The sequence below is a fragment of the Ambystoma mexicanum genome, chromosome 10, assembly GCF_040938575.1.
Source record: "Ambystoma mexicanum isolate Mex_15411 chromosome 10, UKY_AmexF1_1, whole genome shotgun sequence".
Taxonomy (NCBI): domain Eukaryota; kingdom Metazoa; phylum Chordata; class Amphibia; order Caudata; family Ambystomatidae; genus Ambystoma; species Ambystoma mexicanum.
In genome coordinates this window covers 1,103,438,252-1,103,456,512 of record NC_090932.1, presented here as the reverse complement: position 1 = coordinate 1,103,456,512, position 18,261 = coordinate 1,103,438,252, and the positions used below count along the sequence as shown (strand labels likewise).

Here is an 18,261-nt window from a genome sequence, read left to right as displayed (position 1 = left end):
TGATTTTCTAAATCTCTAGGCATCCATATAATCCTGAGATGGAAATGGTGCATGCAAAAAGAATTTCAAAAATCCGATCAGTCAAACTCACTTTTTAAACTTTCCAAAACATATTGATAATTCTCATTGGAAAAACAAAACAGATGCTGAACCAAATTCGTGTTTTGAAGCTAATTTCTTCCATGAAAAACAGATTTCTTCTCTAAAGATGTATTTCTTTTTTTAAAACAATAGATTTGAAAAAGCGTTCTTTTATTTCAAACTGATTTCCTTCATAGAGAGACACTGATTTGCATCTATGCAAAACAAATTGTTTCGCTGAAAAATGAATTTATTCCATGAAACTGAGCACGTGCCATGCCATCGTGCACGCAACCTGTGGAAAATACGCAAAGCATATGAAAACATACAAATATGGATACAACACACACATTCTCAGACACAGCTTCCAAGCCGTGTTTTACCACACAAGCACAATTCACAGACAGATCAGGAATGCACAGAGTAAGCAGGAACTCTTGATCTGTATTCGGGAAATATATATACGATGACACAGAACAACTGGACATACACAAAGAATCAGGAACAGTGGTATGGAAAATCACATTTAAAACGCTTTCTTAGGAACCTACACCCGAGCGGCCTGAAAAACTCTGGACACCCCGATGACACCACAGCTAAAATTAAAGAGCCAATTAGCTGAAAAGGACATTTTGAATAGGGTGTGGATCCTGCTACCTAAAAAAGCTGTCAATAAACATTGGCAACACCAATGTCAAGGTTACTAAAACACTTCAAACATTAGTTTCATTAGATCAGTTCTATAGTTAAAGTAAGGTAAGCCTTGCAAAGCATTGGCCCAGTGAGAGTTAAGCATTGATTTGTAGCGTGATCGACGTTGTTTACGTTCGTGAAGTGTTTAATTTAGACTTAGTGAAATAACCTTAACATTGGCATTGATGGGGTGCTGTTGCGCGAAGCTATGGTGTAGGGGTGTTCTCTCACCGCTCCAACGGCATAAAAAGAGGCCAGATACCGCCTAGAGGAGACGACCTGCGGACTGAAAGAAAGAGTACAACAGAGGGGGAACCCTCGGTGCTGACGCAGTGTTTGAACACCGGCAAAGATTGGCAGACTAGATATCCTGGACGTATGTGGCTGCCATTCGTGAGCTCAAAATGGCAGCTGCAACACATTTATGGGGAAGATAAGCCCGAAGGCACAGTGATCTTGAATGCAAAACCTGCGGTGACATGGACAAGGGGGCAGCCTTGCAGCCTGGCTCCTCCCCAACTACTGCACCGAGCCTCTGGTGGGAGGTAAAGAGATACAGCTGGGTCCAGAAAAGAGGTCCCGAAGCGGCCCTATATTAGAGTGGTGGACCAGCTGGCTCTCATTCCCGGTGGGTGACTTATACCGGGGAACCAGCAGGGAGCGCAGTGTGTTATGAGGCCCCCCTTCACCCTCCTCCTACGAGCACTGGTTAGCAATGAAGGGAGAAGACCCCCAGGAAGTAGTATGCATTGAGGGGAAACAATAAGTCTGAACGACCAGAGCCCCCTAGTCCCTGAAGCAAGAGTGGGCAGTGGGTGCAGCTGCCCCCCCCTCACATAACCCTGTGGATGACACAAGAGGGTTGGATCGATGGTGAGAGCGGTAGGGGAATGCACAACCCTTGGCCCCACCTGGCACAATCGGCTGCAAGAACAGGTTGGGCCGGGGGATCAGCGCTGACGATCACCTCGATATAGGCGAATGAAGACACGTTGGCAGTGGACGTAGACACGTCCCTGAATCATGACTAAAGACAGACACAAACCGAAAAGGTCGAGCCAACAACCTAAAATCGACACCTTCACTGCAGGTGGTCAACACAAACTTCCAGACAGGGAGATCGGCTCTGCATCAACGCAGGAGACAGAGGAGCCGACCCAGGCCATCTCGACACAGGATATTATATGTGCCTTACAAGATGCAAGGACCAAGTGGGAGCAGAAAATAGATGCAATTGTGGTGGATGTGGGCCTACTCCGTCAAGACCTGCATAAGGTGCCATCAGAGAATCAGATATCTGACACTGAGGATGCCTGCACCCCTGAAAAAGAATTTGCAAACAGTGCTCAATAGGACATGCCAGCTGGTGGAAAGAATGGAAGACGCAGAAGATAGTGCCATACGAGAAAATATATGACTACATTCACACACAGGAGCAGCGGGCGAGAATGCAGAGTGTATCGCCCACTGTTTCCCACCCGAGGCCCTTACCCAGAAGGCGCTGTGCTGATTGTTGATCAGAAGAACCTTTCCTTCTTGTTCAGTTATTGTCCTCTAAATCTGTCCCACAAGTATCTGTAACTCTCAGGTGCTATGTGATTCTCTGGCCAATTTTTTTATCCAGAATATTGCTGATATTCGGAACAAGACTTCACAGTCATGTTTGAAAACTTGTAAGCACGTGATAGATACTATTAGCCCTTATCCTAACTGTTCCTTGGCTTGTTGCCCCACGTTTTCAGCTGCTGGGATAGCAGCTGCCACTAACAAAATGAAGTCTGCCTCTCCTACTGATGCCATTCTCTTGGCTGTCTTAAAGGAGATTAAGGCAACTATAGCTTCTGAAGTGGCTCGTGCTGGTAATCTCTCCTGTTTTATGGGAGAGCCCCCTCATTTTGAAACATGCTCTTGTTATCCCACCACCCTTGCACATTTCCACCCCTTTTCTCTTTTGACTTTTTTGGTGAAACTCCTTGAGTCATTGATTACCCCTCTACTTAGCAAGTTTCAGGAAAAGCTCATTTATTTTATCCCTTTCAGTCTGGCTTTTGCCCTGGGCAGGGCACTGCGTCTGTGCTTGTCTCAGCTGTGGACGACTTGGCTTGTCTCTCTGATCAGGGTGGTTTGGTTGCACTGAACTTGTTAGATCTATCAGCTGCATTTGATGCCATCGACCACACCACCCTGCTCAACCATCTCTCAGGAGCCGGTCTTTCTGGGACAATTATTTCAGTCTTTTTTTACTGATCGCACCCAGTCTCTCGCTTTGGTGCCCTTTCGGTCAGGACCTGCCTCCTTGACTTGCAGTGTTCCTCAGGGGTCAGCTTTGTCCCCTGTTTTGTTTAACATGTATATTCAGCCACTTGTCGCCCTTATCGACTCCTGCGGCTTCCAGTGCTACTCTTATGCTGACGATGCGCAAATGATTGTCCAGCTTAATCTTGTGAATCAGGATACTGCGTCTCAGCTAAAGGTTTGCCTGGAGGCAGTGGGCTGTTGGGTGAGCCACAACTGGCTCAAGCGGAACAGTGGAAAAAAAGGAGGTGATGGTAGTTGGCCCTCCATCTGCATCAGCCTTATGGTCTTTGGCTTTTTGGTCTTCTGCTACTGGCTCCCTGCCCTTGCTCCGGTCGTCAAGGATTTGGGTGTGGAAGGAACTATCATCATCACTGTCCTCTGCTCTCAGGTTAGTGCAGTTTGCCAGTTTGGACACTTTCAGCTGAAAATTCTGCAGAATGTAATTTGCTTTCTTCCTTTTCATTTACGCACTCCGGTGGTGGCGGCGCTGGTGTTTAGCACTCTGTGGACTCTTGTAACGTTTTGCACCTAGCTCAGCCAGGCTTCTTGATTGACCGCCTCCGGATTCTTCAGAATTCAGCAGCTCGACTTGCTACAGGTACTCCTTTTAGGGCAAACATTTCTCCTGTCCTTCGGTCTTTACACTGGCTCCCAGTTGCGAAGCGCGTTCAGTTTAAATCTCTCTGTATCGTGCATCAAGCCTTCCATGGCATGGGTGCAGAATATTTACAGCATACATTTCACCACTATGTTCCAGCATGCCCTTTACCTTCACAAAAAAGCTGCACTGATTCGGATTCCCGCCAACAAAATATATCGTGTGGGAGGACGTGCCTTCTCTGTGGCTGCAGCACAATTGTGGAATTCTCTCCCTCTAACTCTACGAGTCACTGAAAATCGTTTGTTATTTTGTCAATTGCTAAAAACTTTTCTTTTTTAAACCTTGGTTTTGGCCTCTGTCCTTTCCTGTTGTCCTTAGCGCCAAGATGCCCTTGGGTGAATGATGAGCTTTACAAAATCGATAGCATAACATTATAGGGAGGCAACAGGGAGCCTCACCACAATGTTGTATCATGTCCCACCCTCCTCCTACCCCCAAAAACATAAAATACACATTCCCCTCTCCCCCTCACTTGTCCGCTGGACCAGAGCTTTCTGCCCCAGTCCTGGCACTCCTCCCTCCCACGGCCACCATAGAAATAGAAAAGGGATTAGTCCCTTTTCCTATGGCGGGGGCAATCTTTTTTTTTCGGGGCTGCACAGTTCACGCAGAGACCATCTCCTAAAAATAAAAATTAAGCTATTTGGACCGCAGACAAACCCTGGGGTGCTAATGGCTATCCCCCTTGTCGGGGGGACAGCCATAGCCAATAATGGACCACAGCCCTCACTGAGGCTCTGGCTGGAAGGCCGTTACCGGCCATGTCCGTCCCCCAACACGGGGGTGATTGCCATATGGACTACCGGAGAAGACAGGGGGTCCCTCAACGGAACTCTTCTTTGAAGAATGGATAAAGGAGTGGGTGGGTCCGATTAGTTAGTCAAAGTTATTCTCCATTGAGAGGGCCCACAGAGTTCAGAGCAGAGAACCCCTGCCAGGAAGCCCCCCCAAGACAGGTGATTGCCAAACTATTGAACTATTGAGACAGGGATGTGATCCTGCATGCACCAAGGATAAAAGGCCCTACAATGGAGATGGAAAGGGACATTGCAATAGAGGAGATGCACTATGCAATCAGCCTGCTGCAATGGGGAAAGACCCTGGGACCAAATGGGTTGCCACTTGAAGGATGCTAAAACACATGTTGGCAATGTTTAAGGAGACTCATGATGTGGGAGAGCTACGAAAGGACCTCAGAATGGCAACGATCGTGGTTATAGATAAAAAAGGAAAACCCAGGGAAATAAGTTCCTCGTTTCGACCTTTCTCACTGCTAAACAGCAACACCAAAATACTTGCCAACGTTTTAGCAAACAGGCTAATCAAAGTGATGGGTATACTGATTAACTTGGACCAGTGCCGCTTTGTCCCATGCAGAGCCACCAGAACTAATCAGTGGAGACTTCGTAATGCGCTGGCAAAGGCAGACATATTACATGGCCATCAGCCAGTATGTCATTAGACACGAAAAGGCTTTCAACTCTATACGGTGGTAATAGCTGTGGACTGCAATGTCGAAGGCAGGATCTGAACATAACTCTTGTCTTGGGTGAAATTATTGTATGTGAACTGTGAGAAACCTGAAGGCATTCTGACTTCCTTCTCTCCAGATTCCTCTCCAGGGAAAGGGCATTGCTTTTCGATCCCGACCTTGGGGTGGATATGCGAGGGAGGATCACCTGGATGGAGGAACTATGGGGAATGGAAGAAGGATGTCTCTGGGTGAGACACGGTATCCCCAGTTTCCACAATAAACCTTCAGTCCATGACGCCTTTATAGGGTATTGTCAAACCCCCTCCCTTCCCTCTTTTCACAATAACCCTCATGTAAAACGTCCCTATAGAGGAACAGGAAAGAGTACAAGAGGAAAAACACCTCTTTATATTGGCAGAGTAGACCCACATTTACCTCCTCTGTTAGACCAAGAAATTGTTAAAATATATTTTACCCTTCCACGACCTTCATAGGTTATTACCAATCTTCCCCGCTGTCACACACTCCCGCTGTATTCCATTTAGATCCCTTTAAGACTGGGACAGGGAAGAGGCGACTAAGAGTAATGCACACTTCCATCTGTGCACACCACTCTAGTACTGGGACGAGGAAGACGACTGTAGAACATCACTCTAAAGGTCAGGCATTGCCCATTGACAGAGTTAATTGTATTCAGGCAAAGGACTTGCACCTGCAGCCACTTGAGAGGCTACAGGTGCATATAAAAAGGAGACACCCACATGGAGAAGGGGAACCGCTTGGGAAGCCAAGACGAGGCTGGAGAGGGGCCGGTGAAAAGGACCATGACGGCTGCAGGAGAACGGTAAGGATGCCGAGGCTGGAGAAAGCCATGAGAAAGTCAAGAGCCCTGCAGAGCCCCGAGCCATGTGTTCCCCGCAGGAGCTGGGGGACACAGAAATCTCCACTTTGCTGCAGGAGGCAGCAAGACCGTTCAGAAAAGGCGAGCACAGCTCGCTGGTGCTCCCGATGTGAGAGAGGGGAGCGAGCAAAAGCCGAGGAGGAATGCGCAAGCACCCGGAGGAGCTACCCAACACTGGTGAGTGACAGGGAGAGAACACTCATGCCGGGGTGCTCCAGGGGCTTAACATGGACCAATGAAGTTGCTGAATAAGTGAATGCATATGATAAGTGGGCTGGAGACCAAATGGACATTATTGAATACCAAACCAATTGCAAAGTACTTAATGAGTTATTGAATATTGAGCTAAACAAAAGCTATGCATAATATATGAAAATACTGCATGAGTGGATAGATGTTGATGTATATTTACGAACGGAATGAAAATAAGGAAAACGCCTTTATGAACAATGTGAAAGTACAAAGCCAAGTGAAAACCAGTAATGAGAGTTGGTGAAGCACGTGAGAGGCAAAAGATAAGCACTATTAGATATTGTGAAAGCAAGGTGGTGACAAGTAATAAAACACCACAAAGTGGATTGTGGCAAAGGCACATATTGGCAGAGTCAAGAGACTGCCAAGGAGAAACAGAAGTACAGATGGACCAACGTCACAGGTGCAGAGAGAAAACCTAAGGTGGCCAAGTAGTCCCATGAGAATCAGTGAGCATTATAAAGTGCTATGGGTTGTCGGTTGCGTGACCTGTGATGGGTGGACCGTGCAGTCCGTCAACTGAGCCTAGACCGAGTATCCCCTACTTGAAGTAAGCCAAGAAAAATAAAGAAGTTGGTGTTGCTGTGCTTTACAAGTGTTAAAGTGACTAAGGGGTGGAAAAAGCCAAGTGAATGGTTGGAAAGGCTGAAAGGTTACGAAGTGGATATTGAATTCATATGGCAAGCTAACAAGTTTGAATTAACTGTGAACTGTGTTGAACTTGGGGAAGGGAACCCAAAGGTTGTTTGGAACTGTGTTGAACTTGGGGAAGGGGGAACCCCAATGCTGTTTGGACCTGTGTTGGACTTGGGAAAGAGAGCCCCAAGGTTGTTTGGAACTGTGTTGAAATTGTGGAATGGGGAACCCCAATGTTGTTTGGTACTGTGTTGAACTTGGGGAAGGGAGCCCCAAGGTTGTTTGGAACTGTGTTGAACTTGAGGAAGGGAGCCTCGAGGTCTTTTTGGGGAAGCGTTTTGAACTTGGGGAAGAGGAAGCTGAAAGAAAGTCAGGAGCTCGTAGAAGCTCAGAACTTTATTTTGAACACTTTTTCTTTAGTTGCTGAGATCCCTACACATTGTATAGATTTAGGTGTGAGGGCAAGCATAGGTTTTGGACTCAGTCAGACTTTTTAGTTGAACTTAATTTCTTTGGGTAGGGAAACCCACTTTAGTATAGGGCAAGTTAGGCCTTAGTCCGTCCTGACATTTGAGCAATAAAAGCTTTGTTTTAGAAATGTGAATCTGTTTACTGTGTCTTACTTCATGATGGCTTCACAGAACCCGTTGGCAAAAGTGAGGGTCAACGGCTGCACATCCCACAGCCTTCCCCTGCAGAGGAGAACCCGCTATGGACCCCCTTCTGCACCCATTATTATTCTTACTGGGCATTGAATACTGGCCGAAATTATAAGGATCGATCATCTCTTTAAGGGCTTTGTGAGGCTCTGGGGGCAAGGTGGGGGTGGGGGGTTACATATCCCTATATGCACATGACCTACTGGTGTATTTGGGGAACCCTAGAAAGTCCATCCCAAGGCCAATATAATTAATCAGAGAATTTGGTGTATATAGCTGTCTCAGAATCAACTGGGCCAAATCATTTTTATACGTGTCTCGGAAAGGTCCTGAAGGGATACCAGATAACTGCCCTTAAAGGTCACTACCGAGCCAGTTAGGTATTTGGGAATCAAAATACACAGGGACAGAACAGATTATTTACACAAGTTTTATCCAGCACTTGACAGATTGGAGGCTGATGCCAAACACTGGGCGGGGTTACCATTGTCCATGATGTGGAGAGCCAATCTATTTAAAATGATCACACTACCCAGTCTACTTTATGTTCTCCAAAACAGCCCTGTGGAGATCCCCAAAACTACTTTCATGAAAAAAGAAACGCTGCTTAGGGGTATTAGATGGGGATCAGGGTGTTCTGCGCTGTGAAAGCTCTAACAAGGTCGGTATGGGAGGATGGGCTGGGTGTGTCAGACATTGGACATACTATTGGGCCTCGCATTCGGTGGTGGCCAATGATTGAGTCGAGGGAAAGGAAAGATAGGCACACACAAAGCTTAAGTTAATGAAAGGCACTGGCGGAAAGGGCCTAATGCTGGCAGGACAAAGACTCATTGAAGGATGGAGGGTGGTCACTGGCGCATTGGGGTGGAAGGGGAAGGCCACTAACTGCTCTCCTCTCTGGGAGAACCCGAAGATCCCCGAAATGCACATGCTAGGGAAAAAGTGAAATGGGCGACTAGAGGATCAGGACAGTGGGGGGCATGTTACAACAAAACAAGCTAGCACCTCTACATGCACTTACAGGGATGTAGGGGCTCCCCCAGTGGGATCTGTACACATACACAAGGCTGAAAGACGCATTCCTGGCCCAATTTGGCAGAGGCATAGAGTCCCCAGACCACACGCCACAGAAACCCATCTTTTGGTAGATCGAACAGAGGGCAAAGCAAACACAATATTATATCAAGTAATGAACAACTTTACCTCTTCCCAACTCACTTAAGTTGCATCTAGATGGGAGACAGATTTGGGATCAATGGAGGCCCGAGGCACAAGTGGCAGTGGGGGAGGCCAACATGTCTACTAGGGAGACAGATTTGGGATCAACGGAGGACCGAAGCTCAAGTGGCAGTGGGAGAGGCCAACATGCCTACTAGGGAGATAGAAGATTTGGGATCAATGGAGGACCGAAGCTCAAGTGGCAGTGGGGGAGGCCAACAAGTCTACTAGGGAGACAGATTTGGGATCAATGGAGGACCGAAGCTCAAGTGGCAGTGGGGGAGGCCAACATGTCCACTAGGCTGAGGGTGGTACAATACACAGTTGTCCACAGTATGTACTATTCCAGGGAGAGGCTTCATAAAATGGGTAGAGTCCACAGACTCCAAATGTCTGAAATGTGGTGGGGGCATGGGTACCTTCTATCGTGTGCTATAGGACTGTCCCAAGATCCAAAGATGCTGGGAAGGATCCAGCGTAGAGGGCCACCCAAATCCTGAAATGTCCCAAATGATGACTCCTACACATCTGGGGAGATACGGAGTGGTCAAGGGGAGATAAAAGTCTAATCTCCACTGCCCTAATAGTGGCCAAAATGGATCTGGCGTATAAATGGGGGGTAGATGCAATTCCGACTACGACTCGATGGAAGGTCGTGGAACACCGCAGGTCCCTTGACGAGATTACACCTCGGCACAGGAGCTGCTTAGCTAAATGCCAAAGGATATAGGACACATGGGATCTGCTCACTCGAGTGAATGAAAAGGGATAACCAGGACGGGGGGAAAAGGGCAGGCCACAAGCCAACATAGGAATATCAAGACAACCTGGACAATGGACCACACGCCCAGTAGCGGAAGAGCGGCATCAACCAAAATAACTGGCGTAGCCCGGGGGACCAGGAGAAGAGGGGGCACTGCCTTTCCTGTGATATGTTATACTTGGGTAATATTGGACTTTGCTGGAAAACACAATAAATTGTTATATTAAAAAAACATTGGCGTTGATGAGGTTTGTACACTTTGCATTTTATAGGTCGTGAACCTTAGGCACATTAATAAATACATTCACATACATTTCAGTGAAAAATCTTGGCTAAAGGGATATCATAGTTGCAGCCCAATCTAACAAAACCCCAGTGATGGTTCCTAAAGCAACAATAACTTGTCCACAACCGTGCACTGCCCATGTCGCCAAACATGCTGCACGTGCCCACAGTTGCTACCGGGCACGAGGAACTAAAGCCATTGAAAAACAAGACCTCAAAGTGGCTACACTCACGTTTAATGTCATTTGAGGACCAACCCAAAATAAAGCCCAAATGGATTGCAAAGATTATATCCAAGAGCTGTTTTAACATGTCATTGAGGGAGGATAGCTCAGTGGCAACGTGCTTGCCTTGGAAGCAAGACAACACGAAGCAACACAGGTTCGATCCCCGGGTACGTGCTTAGAAACCTCTGGGAATTTTAGCGCGTTATAAATATGCAACTAAGACAACAACAAACAAAAAAATTCTGTAACAGCGCCTCGATGCCCCCGGGCTGTGGGAGTGCTTTAAAAATGCAAATAAATAACTGAGCACAAGGTGAGACGCCAGGAAAAATGCGATTTATGGTTGCATAAGAACCCAATTTAAATTAAGGGGTTTTGTTGTTCTGCGCTGCAACTATAACAGCCCTTTGACCCCCTTCTTTTCCTTGTTGTCAGCTGCCACAGAATTTGTAATTTGCTAGTTTCAGTCTGGCAAAACCAGGAAGTGCTGCCGTGGAATCGCGCCCTTGACTGACATGCAACACAAGTAGGCCGTTCCAACAGCGAGGAGGTTATCTAGCTATGGCAGCCCACATGGCCCTTGCCACCCTACTTACTCTTTCTTTCCACCGGCATCACTTCTTCACTCTCCGTCTCCCACTTTTCTTCAATCTTCTTCGGCTTCTCTGTGTAGTTGGAAGGGAAGGAGAATGTTAGAGTAGTGAGGGTAGGAGCAGAAAAGGGATAGGAACCCATCCCGTGCCCACCCTAGCAGGCCCTAGTGAGAGGGGGGGGGAGTGGGATCAGAATGTACACAGCCTCCAGCTTATCTCCACCACCAAGAACCTATTTGTATGACATTCACATACAAAATGGCTCCCAGGCATCATAGAAACACCCCATAGGTCGACTCTGTGCTTTTACCCACTGCACAAAGTCACAAAGACTACAGCAGCTACAGCACAAGACTACCTGCTAACCTAGTTTTGAACTGCTAGTTATGTCCTGGGATTCATGCACACACACAACCAGCCAGTCATGCACACGAGTGGCCAACGCTCATGACAAGCTCCATCTCAGGGCGGCAGTGCAGACAGTGCTATAACCCACCGGAATGTGTGTTCGGCTGCATTTGTACAGTACAATACTTCACAATGGCACGGACAGAGGTCTCGATGGGTGAGATAACGAGACCCCGACGCAGGAGCTAAGCACATTGGGGGCAGTCTGGATGCTTCAGCAACACACTAGTGTGGCTGGCGAATGGAGCGTGCTCTCCCAGGGCGCTCTGCCTTTGGTGCCTGACCTGGCAACTGCATGTAAATGTTAGAATGAGTGTGTTCCCTCAACATTGTCAGGTTTCACAACCTTCCACCACAATGGTGCGTGCTGTCACTGCGGAAAGGGGCAAAGGAAGGGCATGGGTGTTTTCCTGGATAGGTGGGCTTTCTGGTGGGGCTCAAAGATCCCCCCGAGGTCAGAGTATATAACATGCCTGTGTTTCTCCGAGTGGTCTGATTTCAGGACTTCCATGCAGTGCTTTAAATGGGGTGAGGTTTTGAGGTGGAGCTTTAATGAGTGGGCATGGCTTAATTGCGGGGCAGAGGAGTGGAGATTTGGCGAGATTGAGGCACGTGGGGTGGCATGGCCAGAGCCAAGCAGGAGAAGTGGGGTGCATCGGTGTACCCTCTCCTTTTGTTTTGTTAATTACTATCTCGGACTGGGCCTGTACCGGGATTAAGAAACAAAAGGAGAGGGTTCACTAAACGACTTGCGGGTCCTCTCCTTGTATTTCTTTCTGAGAGGCACCAAACCTCTTAGGCAGCCTTAACTCAACATAGGCTTGTGGTTAAAGGGCTGTCTTCGACAGCGGGGTCCTCTCCGTGTTTTCAAATTAGAAACTCCGACCTCACAGCCAGCCCTTTAACCATGCGGCTCAGGGCTGCCTGGGGTGTTTGGCGTCTCTAGGGCGATTCTGGGGGAGCCTGGCACAGCCCCTGCTCGAGAGCAGTTTCTAAAGATGGCCAGAGCTCTGTACGGGTTACCCCGGGGCACTTAAAGCCCTGCTTTCATGACAGCCGAGTCTAACTGTTAGAATGCAAGAGTCCCTTTATAGTGCTGTGCTTTGTGGTCTTCCATGGCGCCTTAGTATGTGCTGCTACAGTGGGTGATCGGGTTGACTGGGAATATTAACTTCCGAAGTCACCTTCGTGTGTTAGCGTGTATGTGTGTTAAATCGGGGTAGCCTGGTTTCCCGTCCCTCTGGGACACCTGGGAGAGCTTGTGTATCTGTTTCTCCAGGGTGGTGACGGTCTGGTTTGCGACTTCTGCGCATTAGATGGTGGATAGGTAATGTGTGACCGGATGCTTTGCGTGGCGTGCATTGCACTCTGTGGTGACGTTGCTGCACTATGCATGACACTACAATGGGAATCCATGTGTCTGGGGAAGGGTTGGGATCAGAAGTGGCCGTCGCTTGAGGGCATGAGAGACGGTCTGCTTGGGGGGAGGAGGCCAGAAATTACAGCGAATCAGTGCCATCTAAATGGGGCTCAAGGCACGTTACCTTCGTTCATGCCACAGAACCCTTTCTCCCCAGTTTCTGTTTCATTTCCTTCCTTGAAGCATCCTGCCTGTAACATTGCCCGACTCCTTTTGGCTCCAATTGTTTGTCTCCGCACGCCGCGCAGCCCTGGGCCCTTATGTTCCAGTGTTCTCTAGGCCCCTGGGTGAGTGCATACGTGTCACTACTAATGAGAGCTACTCTACTGACGTAGCAGTACCCATTCGGTTCCCATGAGCACCCCTGGGCAGGGCCTTGTCAGAGGGGGAAAGCAGTGTGATACCCAGATCTGCGTGACCTATTTCTGAAGAACTGGTGTCGACAAAATCGAATTGTTGTTTGGTAAACGACTCCACTCCTCCCCAAGAGGCATCATTCAGCGTGTTTTTGTTGGGGTAAAATGTTGCCTGCTTGAGGACAGAGGGAGGCTTGACTAGGAAGGATGTCACTGTTGAATGGGCGCGGATATAGAGGTCATCAGAGTACGCAGCAAACAATTCCAGAAGCGGCCCAGTAGCAAAGATAAAGGGGGCTCCTCCAGTGCTAATGGAAAGGGGTGTCCCCTGGAAGGGAGGGTCCCAAGTCCAGGCCGATAGGACTCCTTCTTCTTGCGGAACACATCTCCAGAATGAGGTTGTGGCTGAGGGCTGAAAACCAGAGAAAACCTCACTGACTTGGTTGCCAGAAAGGGCCCATTTTATGCGGATACTAAAGCATTGGGGCTCCTTTGGGCCCTTGAACTGACAAAACCAGGAAGTATTCACGGAGATCCCCAGAAACGATTTGACCTTCACCCGGGCGAAAGAAAGAAGGAAGGAAGGAAGGAAGAAAGAAAGAAAGAAAGAAAGAAAGAAAGAAAGAAAGAAAGAAAGAAAGAAAGAAAGAAAGAAAGAAAGAAAGAAAGAAACAGCATTGTTTGTTGAGACACATAATGTACCAGGAGATGCGGCTGACATAGATTGAGCCTAAAGAATGACTTTTGGCTGGATCCCAGAGCAGGTGGTGGTTCCCTACCCGCATACAGAGGACATCCTCAGAGTGGGAGATGACGCGCCTCTTTTCTGGTCCACAATGGTCAGGAGAGCCTCTTTAGGTCGTGTCACGAGTGGTAGGTTACTGTTAAATCCGAGAGTAGTTTAATCCTCCATTGGAACCCAACCCTGTGGTTTGAGTACCCTTCTTGTGAATGGAGGTCAACATTAGAAGGGACCTTGAGAAGAATTCTCTGAACCTTTGCCGAGAAACAAGGTAGGATGTGAGTAGGATGTGAGTACGTTCCTCCCTGACCTCATCTTTATGTTGGCAGAGAAACCCCTGAATCCACTGGATTCAAGAAGGCTGGAAGGGGCAGCATGAGACAACTAACAATCCCATTGGCCACTACGGTATGCACATGAGCGTCTGTATCCAATAATCTACGCGACTGGTGGAAACCTACCTGGGGGAGAAGCAGAAGAGCCAAAGAGGTGCTATGCCTGCCATTCCCAGGTCATTTCTTGAAGAGCAGGAGCAGGTGGTCCTACTAAAGGTACCCATATGGCAGCACATGATGTAAATGCCTGGACCTGTCCCCACCAGGTGGTCAAGAAGGTCCAGGACAACAGCTTTGCGGCTCACAGCACCTATCATGTGACCTGATGATGCCCCATCACAGGTGTACTGAGCCCGCCATGTTAATATGTTGACAGGAAGACTATGTGGAGGCTGATGGCAAGAGTTTAGCCTTCCAGGGAAGTGCTGGCAGAACTCGACCTTCACCTAAGAGAAGCTCTTTAAAGAGCTCACGGAGACCCAGCAGCCGGCGTGGCAGCAGGCGGGCCGGGCATTTGAGGACACATTTCCTAGATGGCCTGGACATGTGAAGGGCATGGAACGTGATGTGGGCACTGGTGACGCTGTACCTCTGCACGCCCCTCCTACAGAGAAGATCTAGAAGGCATAAAGCGAGAGACTGATGAGGTGCTGATAAATACCCCCAAACCCAACAGAATGTAAGCCAGATGAGATCCCCTGGTTATCCACTGGCCAGAGGAGAACAGTAGATCATTAAGGGTGATCTCTATGCCGTGCCGGGAGGGTGACTTGGACAAGCTGGGGCAAGCTGGGACCATTCCACTGCACCTCCTTGATGGACCTTGCAAGGGTGCATTGACAGGGGGGGTTAACAGGCCAGAAGGGGCCCTCGTGGACTGCAATAGTCATGCCACTCGACATGAAGAATGCCCCTCGGGTATCCAATGCCTTGTAAATCCGCTACGGGGTTGGCCGGGCACAATAACCCTTGCTAACGCTAGGATATCGCCATCTCCAGCCTGGATTGGAACCCCTCCTTGAAAACACTGAGCAAGTGCTAAAGATGGGATTGAGTAATCACTGCTAATGGGGACGGCAGGAAGGTGCCAGTTTTCCCAGGAAAGGCTGTAGAGCACATTGAGGATTGAGGTCACCAGAAGCCCAGGAAAGCCAGGGTGGAAGCCATCGCCGGAGAGCGTTGAGGCACGGTCTCTGCGTCAGACGCAAGCACTTCAGATGCACCCAATGCTACAGTTCCATAGCGGCCAATCTAAGGATGAAAGTGCCAAACGAGGTGCCGTGGGGTGCTGCCTACCAGAAAAGCTATATGCTCTAAGAGAAATGTGCCAAAGTGCCATTCTTGGCGCCTGGACCCTGGTAACCTTTTTTGATTCAGATCAATGACAACAAAATGATAGTGGAGATCCTTAGCCAAAATGCAGGTGACGCAAGAGGCAGGCCTATCATGTGCGTATCGACACCGGTTATTTCCACAGTGAGAGATCGAGAATGTTTGGCCATGGTCTGGGCACTTAAGACCGTCTGTTATCCCTGCATGGCACTTATTCCATGATACAGATCACCCTCCACCCAATGACCTGGCAAAATGCCCTATGATATGTGCATAAGAACCTCCTCACTTTCATTGCAGGGATACAAGATGGCAGTGGGAATGCCAGCACTGGTTGCCTGCCCAGGAGGTTGACTGAGACCCATGGTTGAGTCCAGACCCAAAAGATGATGACTTCTCCTTAGCTGCTTCTATCTGGAAGTAGGTGTAGTGCAGGACGGCGCGACATTGGACCAGTGTCCTCAGCTCACTGGCGTTGGGTAAAGATACTTTACGATGGGTCATCCAGTGCGAAACACTTCTTCATTCAAGCTTCGCCAAATGGAACTTTCTGGATCTCCTCCATCACTGCTTTTTCGACCTGCCGCATTGGGGATGTTTCTCGGCCATACAGCCACCTGTTGTTTGCAGTCTTGCGGGCATCGGCTTGGACCTCTCAGTTCTTCGCACACAAGCAGCCGCCCCTGTGTCCTTCAGAGAAGAAGCCACACTTTTGTCTGAGGGACACTCAGCCTGTAACAATGACTACTAGAGGTGCTTCGGATACATCAGGGTGCAGCGGTGAATGTTAGTGAATCTTCAGTGTGGCAGTGACCTCTAGTGGTGGGCCCGGGCGTGGCAGTGAATGTTAGAGCAAGCTCAGCGTCTGGCAGTGATTATTAGCAGTGCAACTATCAGAAATAATACAGGGTCCGAATCTACTGCAACATTGGATGTTAAACACATGACTGGCTTTAGTTTGAAAACTAAAAGCTTGAAACACCAAAGTTTGAAAATGAAATGTTGAACATTAAGGTTAGAAAACACTCCTTTTGGTATATTGGGCACCATTAATTTCAAATGTTTGCACTTGAAAATACTGTTTTTCTTGGTGCATTCAATTTCTTAATATTATCTTTGAGTATCTGTTCCCTCTGCTATCCTCCTCATATTCCATTCTGCCTCTGATGCTCCAATTCATTGTTCCCACCCTGGAGTCATATATATTTTGTAACATTACAATATAGATGGGTTATTACCCCCGCCCCTTTTTCCATGATAACCCGACCTCTTCCTTTTCCCAAAACGGTGTCTTTCCACCCTTTGTAAAAAATAAAAAAGGGGTTTTGTTTGAATGATAAAAAGGAAAGACAGCACAACCCCCTGTTCTGCCCCTACATTTTTGTCAAACTTTTTCTTACTTTTGGATTTCAAACATTTATATTTTCAACCTTCCTTTGGAGACTTTAATCAGTGAAAGTACTTTGTTCACCTAGCGAAAGATAACAGGGGTTTCCAGGCACTGCTATAGATAGACACACGGGTCCTGAGTGACAGTGAGCATTAGAAAAAATTGAAGGTGTGGCAGTGACTGCAAGAGAAGATGCATGGTGTGGCAGTGACTGCAAGAGAAGGTGCATGGTGTGGCAGTGACTGCAAGAGAAGGTGCATGGTGTGGCAGGTTCATGGTGTGGCAGTGACTGCAAGAGAAGATGCATGGTGTGGCAGTGACTGCAAGAGAAGTTGCATGGTGTGGCAGTGACTGCAAGAGAAGGTGCATGGTGTGGCAGTGACTTCTAGAGAAGGTGAATGGTGTGGCAGTGACTGCAAGAGAAGGTGCATGGTGTGGCAGTGACTGCTAAAGAAGGTGCATGGTGTGGCAGTGAATTCTAGAGAAGGTGCATGGTGTGGCAGTGACTGCAAGAGAAGGTGCACGGTGTGGCAGTGAATTCTAGAGAAGGTGCATGGTGTGGCAGTGACTGCAAGAGAAGGTGCATGGTGTGGCAGGTCCATGGTGTGGCAGTGAATGCAAGAGAAGGTCCATGGTGTGGCAGTGACTGCTAGAGAAGGTGCATGGTGTGGCAGTGACTGCAACAGATACCCCATGAGGTCACGGTGAACAGGTACATCCGAGTGTGACAATGACTTTTTGAACTACTTTAGGGAGTGACAGTGGATTGTACTCATACTAAAGTGCCTGGCAGTGACTGTTAAAGATACATCCCTCTGTAATAGTGACTGTTGAAAATACGTCATCATAAGAGTGATTGCTAGGGAAGGTACATGGTCTGACAGTTACTGCTAGAGAAGGTGCATGGTGTGACAGTGATTGCTAGAGAAGGTGCATGGTGTGACAGTGATTGCTAGGGAAGGTACATGGTCTGACAGTTACTGCTAGAGAAGGTGCATGGTGTGACAGTGATTGCTAGAGAAGGTGCATGGTGTGACAGTGATTGCTATAGAAGGTGCATGGTGTGACAGTTACTGCTAGAGAAGGTGCATGGTGTGACAGTGACTGCTAAAGAAGGTACATGGTGTGACAGTGACTCCCAGAGAAGGTACATGGTGTGACAGTGACTGCTAGAGAAGGTGCATGGTGTGACAGTGTCTGTTAGCGAAGGTGCATGGTGTGACAGTGACTGCTAGAGAAGTTGTATGGTGTGACAGTGACTGCTAGAGAAGGTGCATGGTGTGACAGTGACTGTTAGAGAAGGTGCATGGTCTGACAGTGACTGTTAGAGAAGATGCATGGGGTGACAGTGACTGTTAGAGAAGGTGCATGGTGTGACAGTGACTGTTAGAGAAGCTTAAAGCATGTGAAGTAGGGTTATGTTAAATATACTGAAGGCGCTGAGTGTTGCCCTTAGAGCGGGCAGAATCTTACGTAGGACCCCAGACTGGGCGAATTCTTCACCCCAATGCTGTGTGTTCTGCATTGGAGATGG

The 18,261-nt window shown here is 48.2% G+C and overlaps 1 protein-coding gene across 2 annotated transcripts in view; it reads right to left on the bottom strand.

The window, feature by feature from the left end:
* Positions 1 to 18,261, bottom strand: part of AEBP1 (AE binding protein 1) — a 367,991-nt gene that overhangs the window by 149,939 nt on the left and 199,791 nt on the right. For both annotated transcript variants that reach the window (XM_069618951.1, XM_069618952.1), the window contains one exon: positions 10,748 to 10,816. In XM_069618951.1, the coding sequence (XP_069475052.1) occupies positions 10,748 to 10,816 (69 nt within the window). The remainder of the gene's footprint in view (positions 1 to 10,747; positions 10,817 to 18,261) is intronic.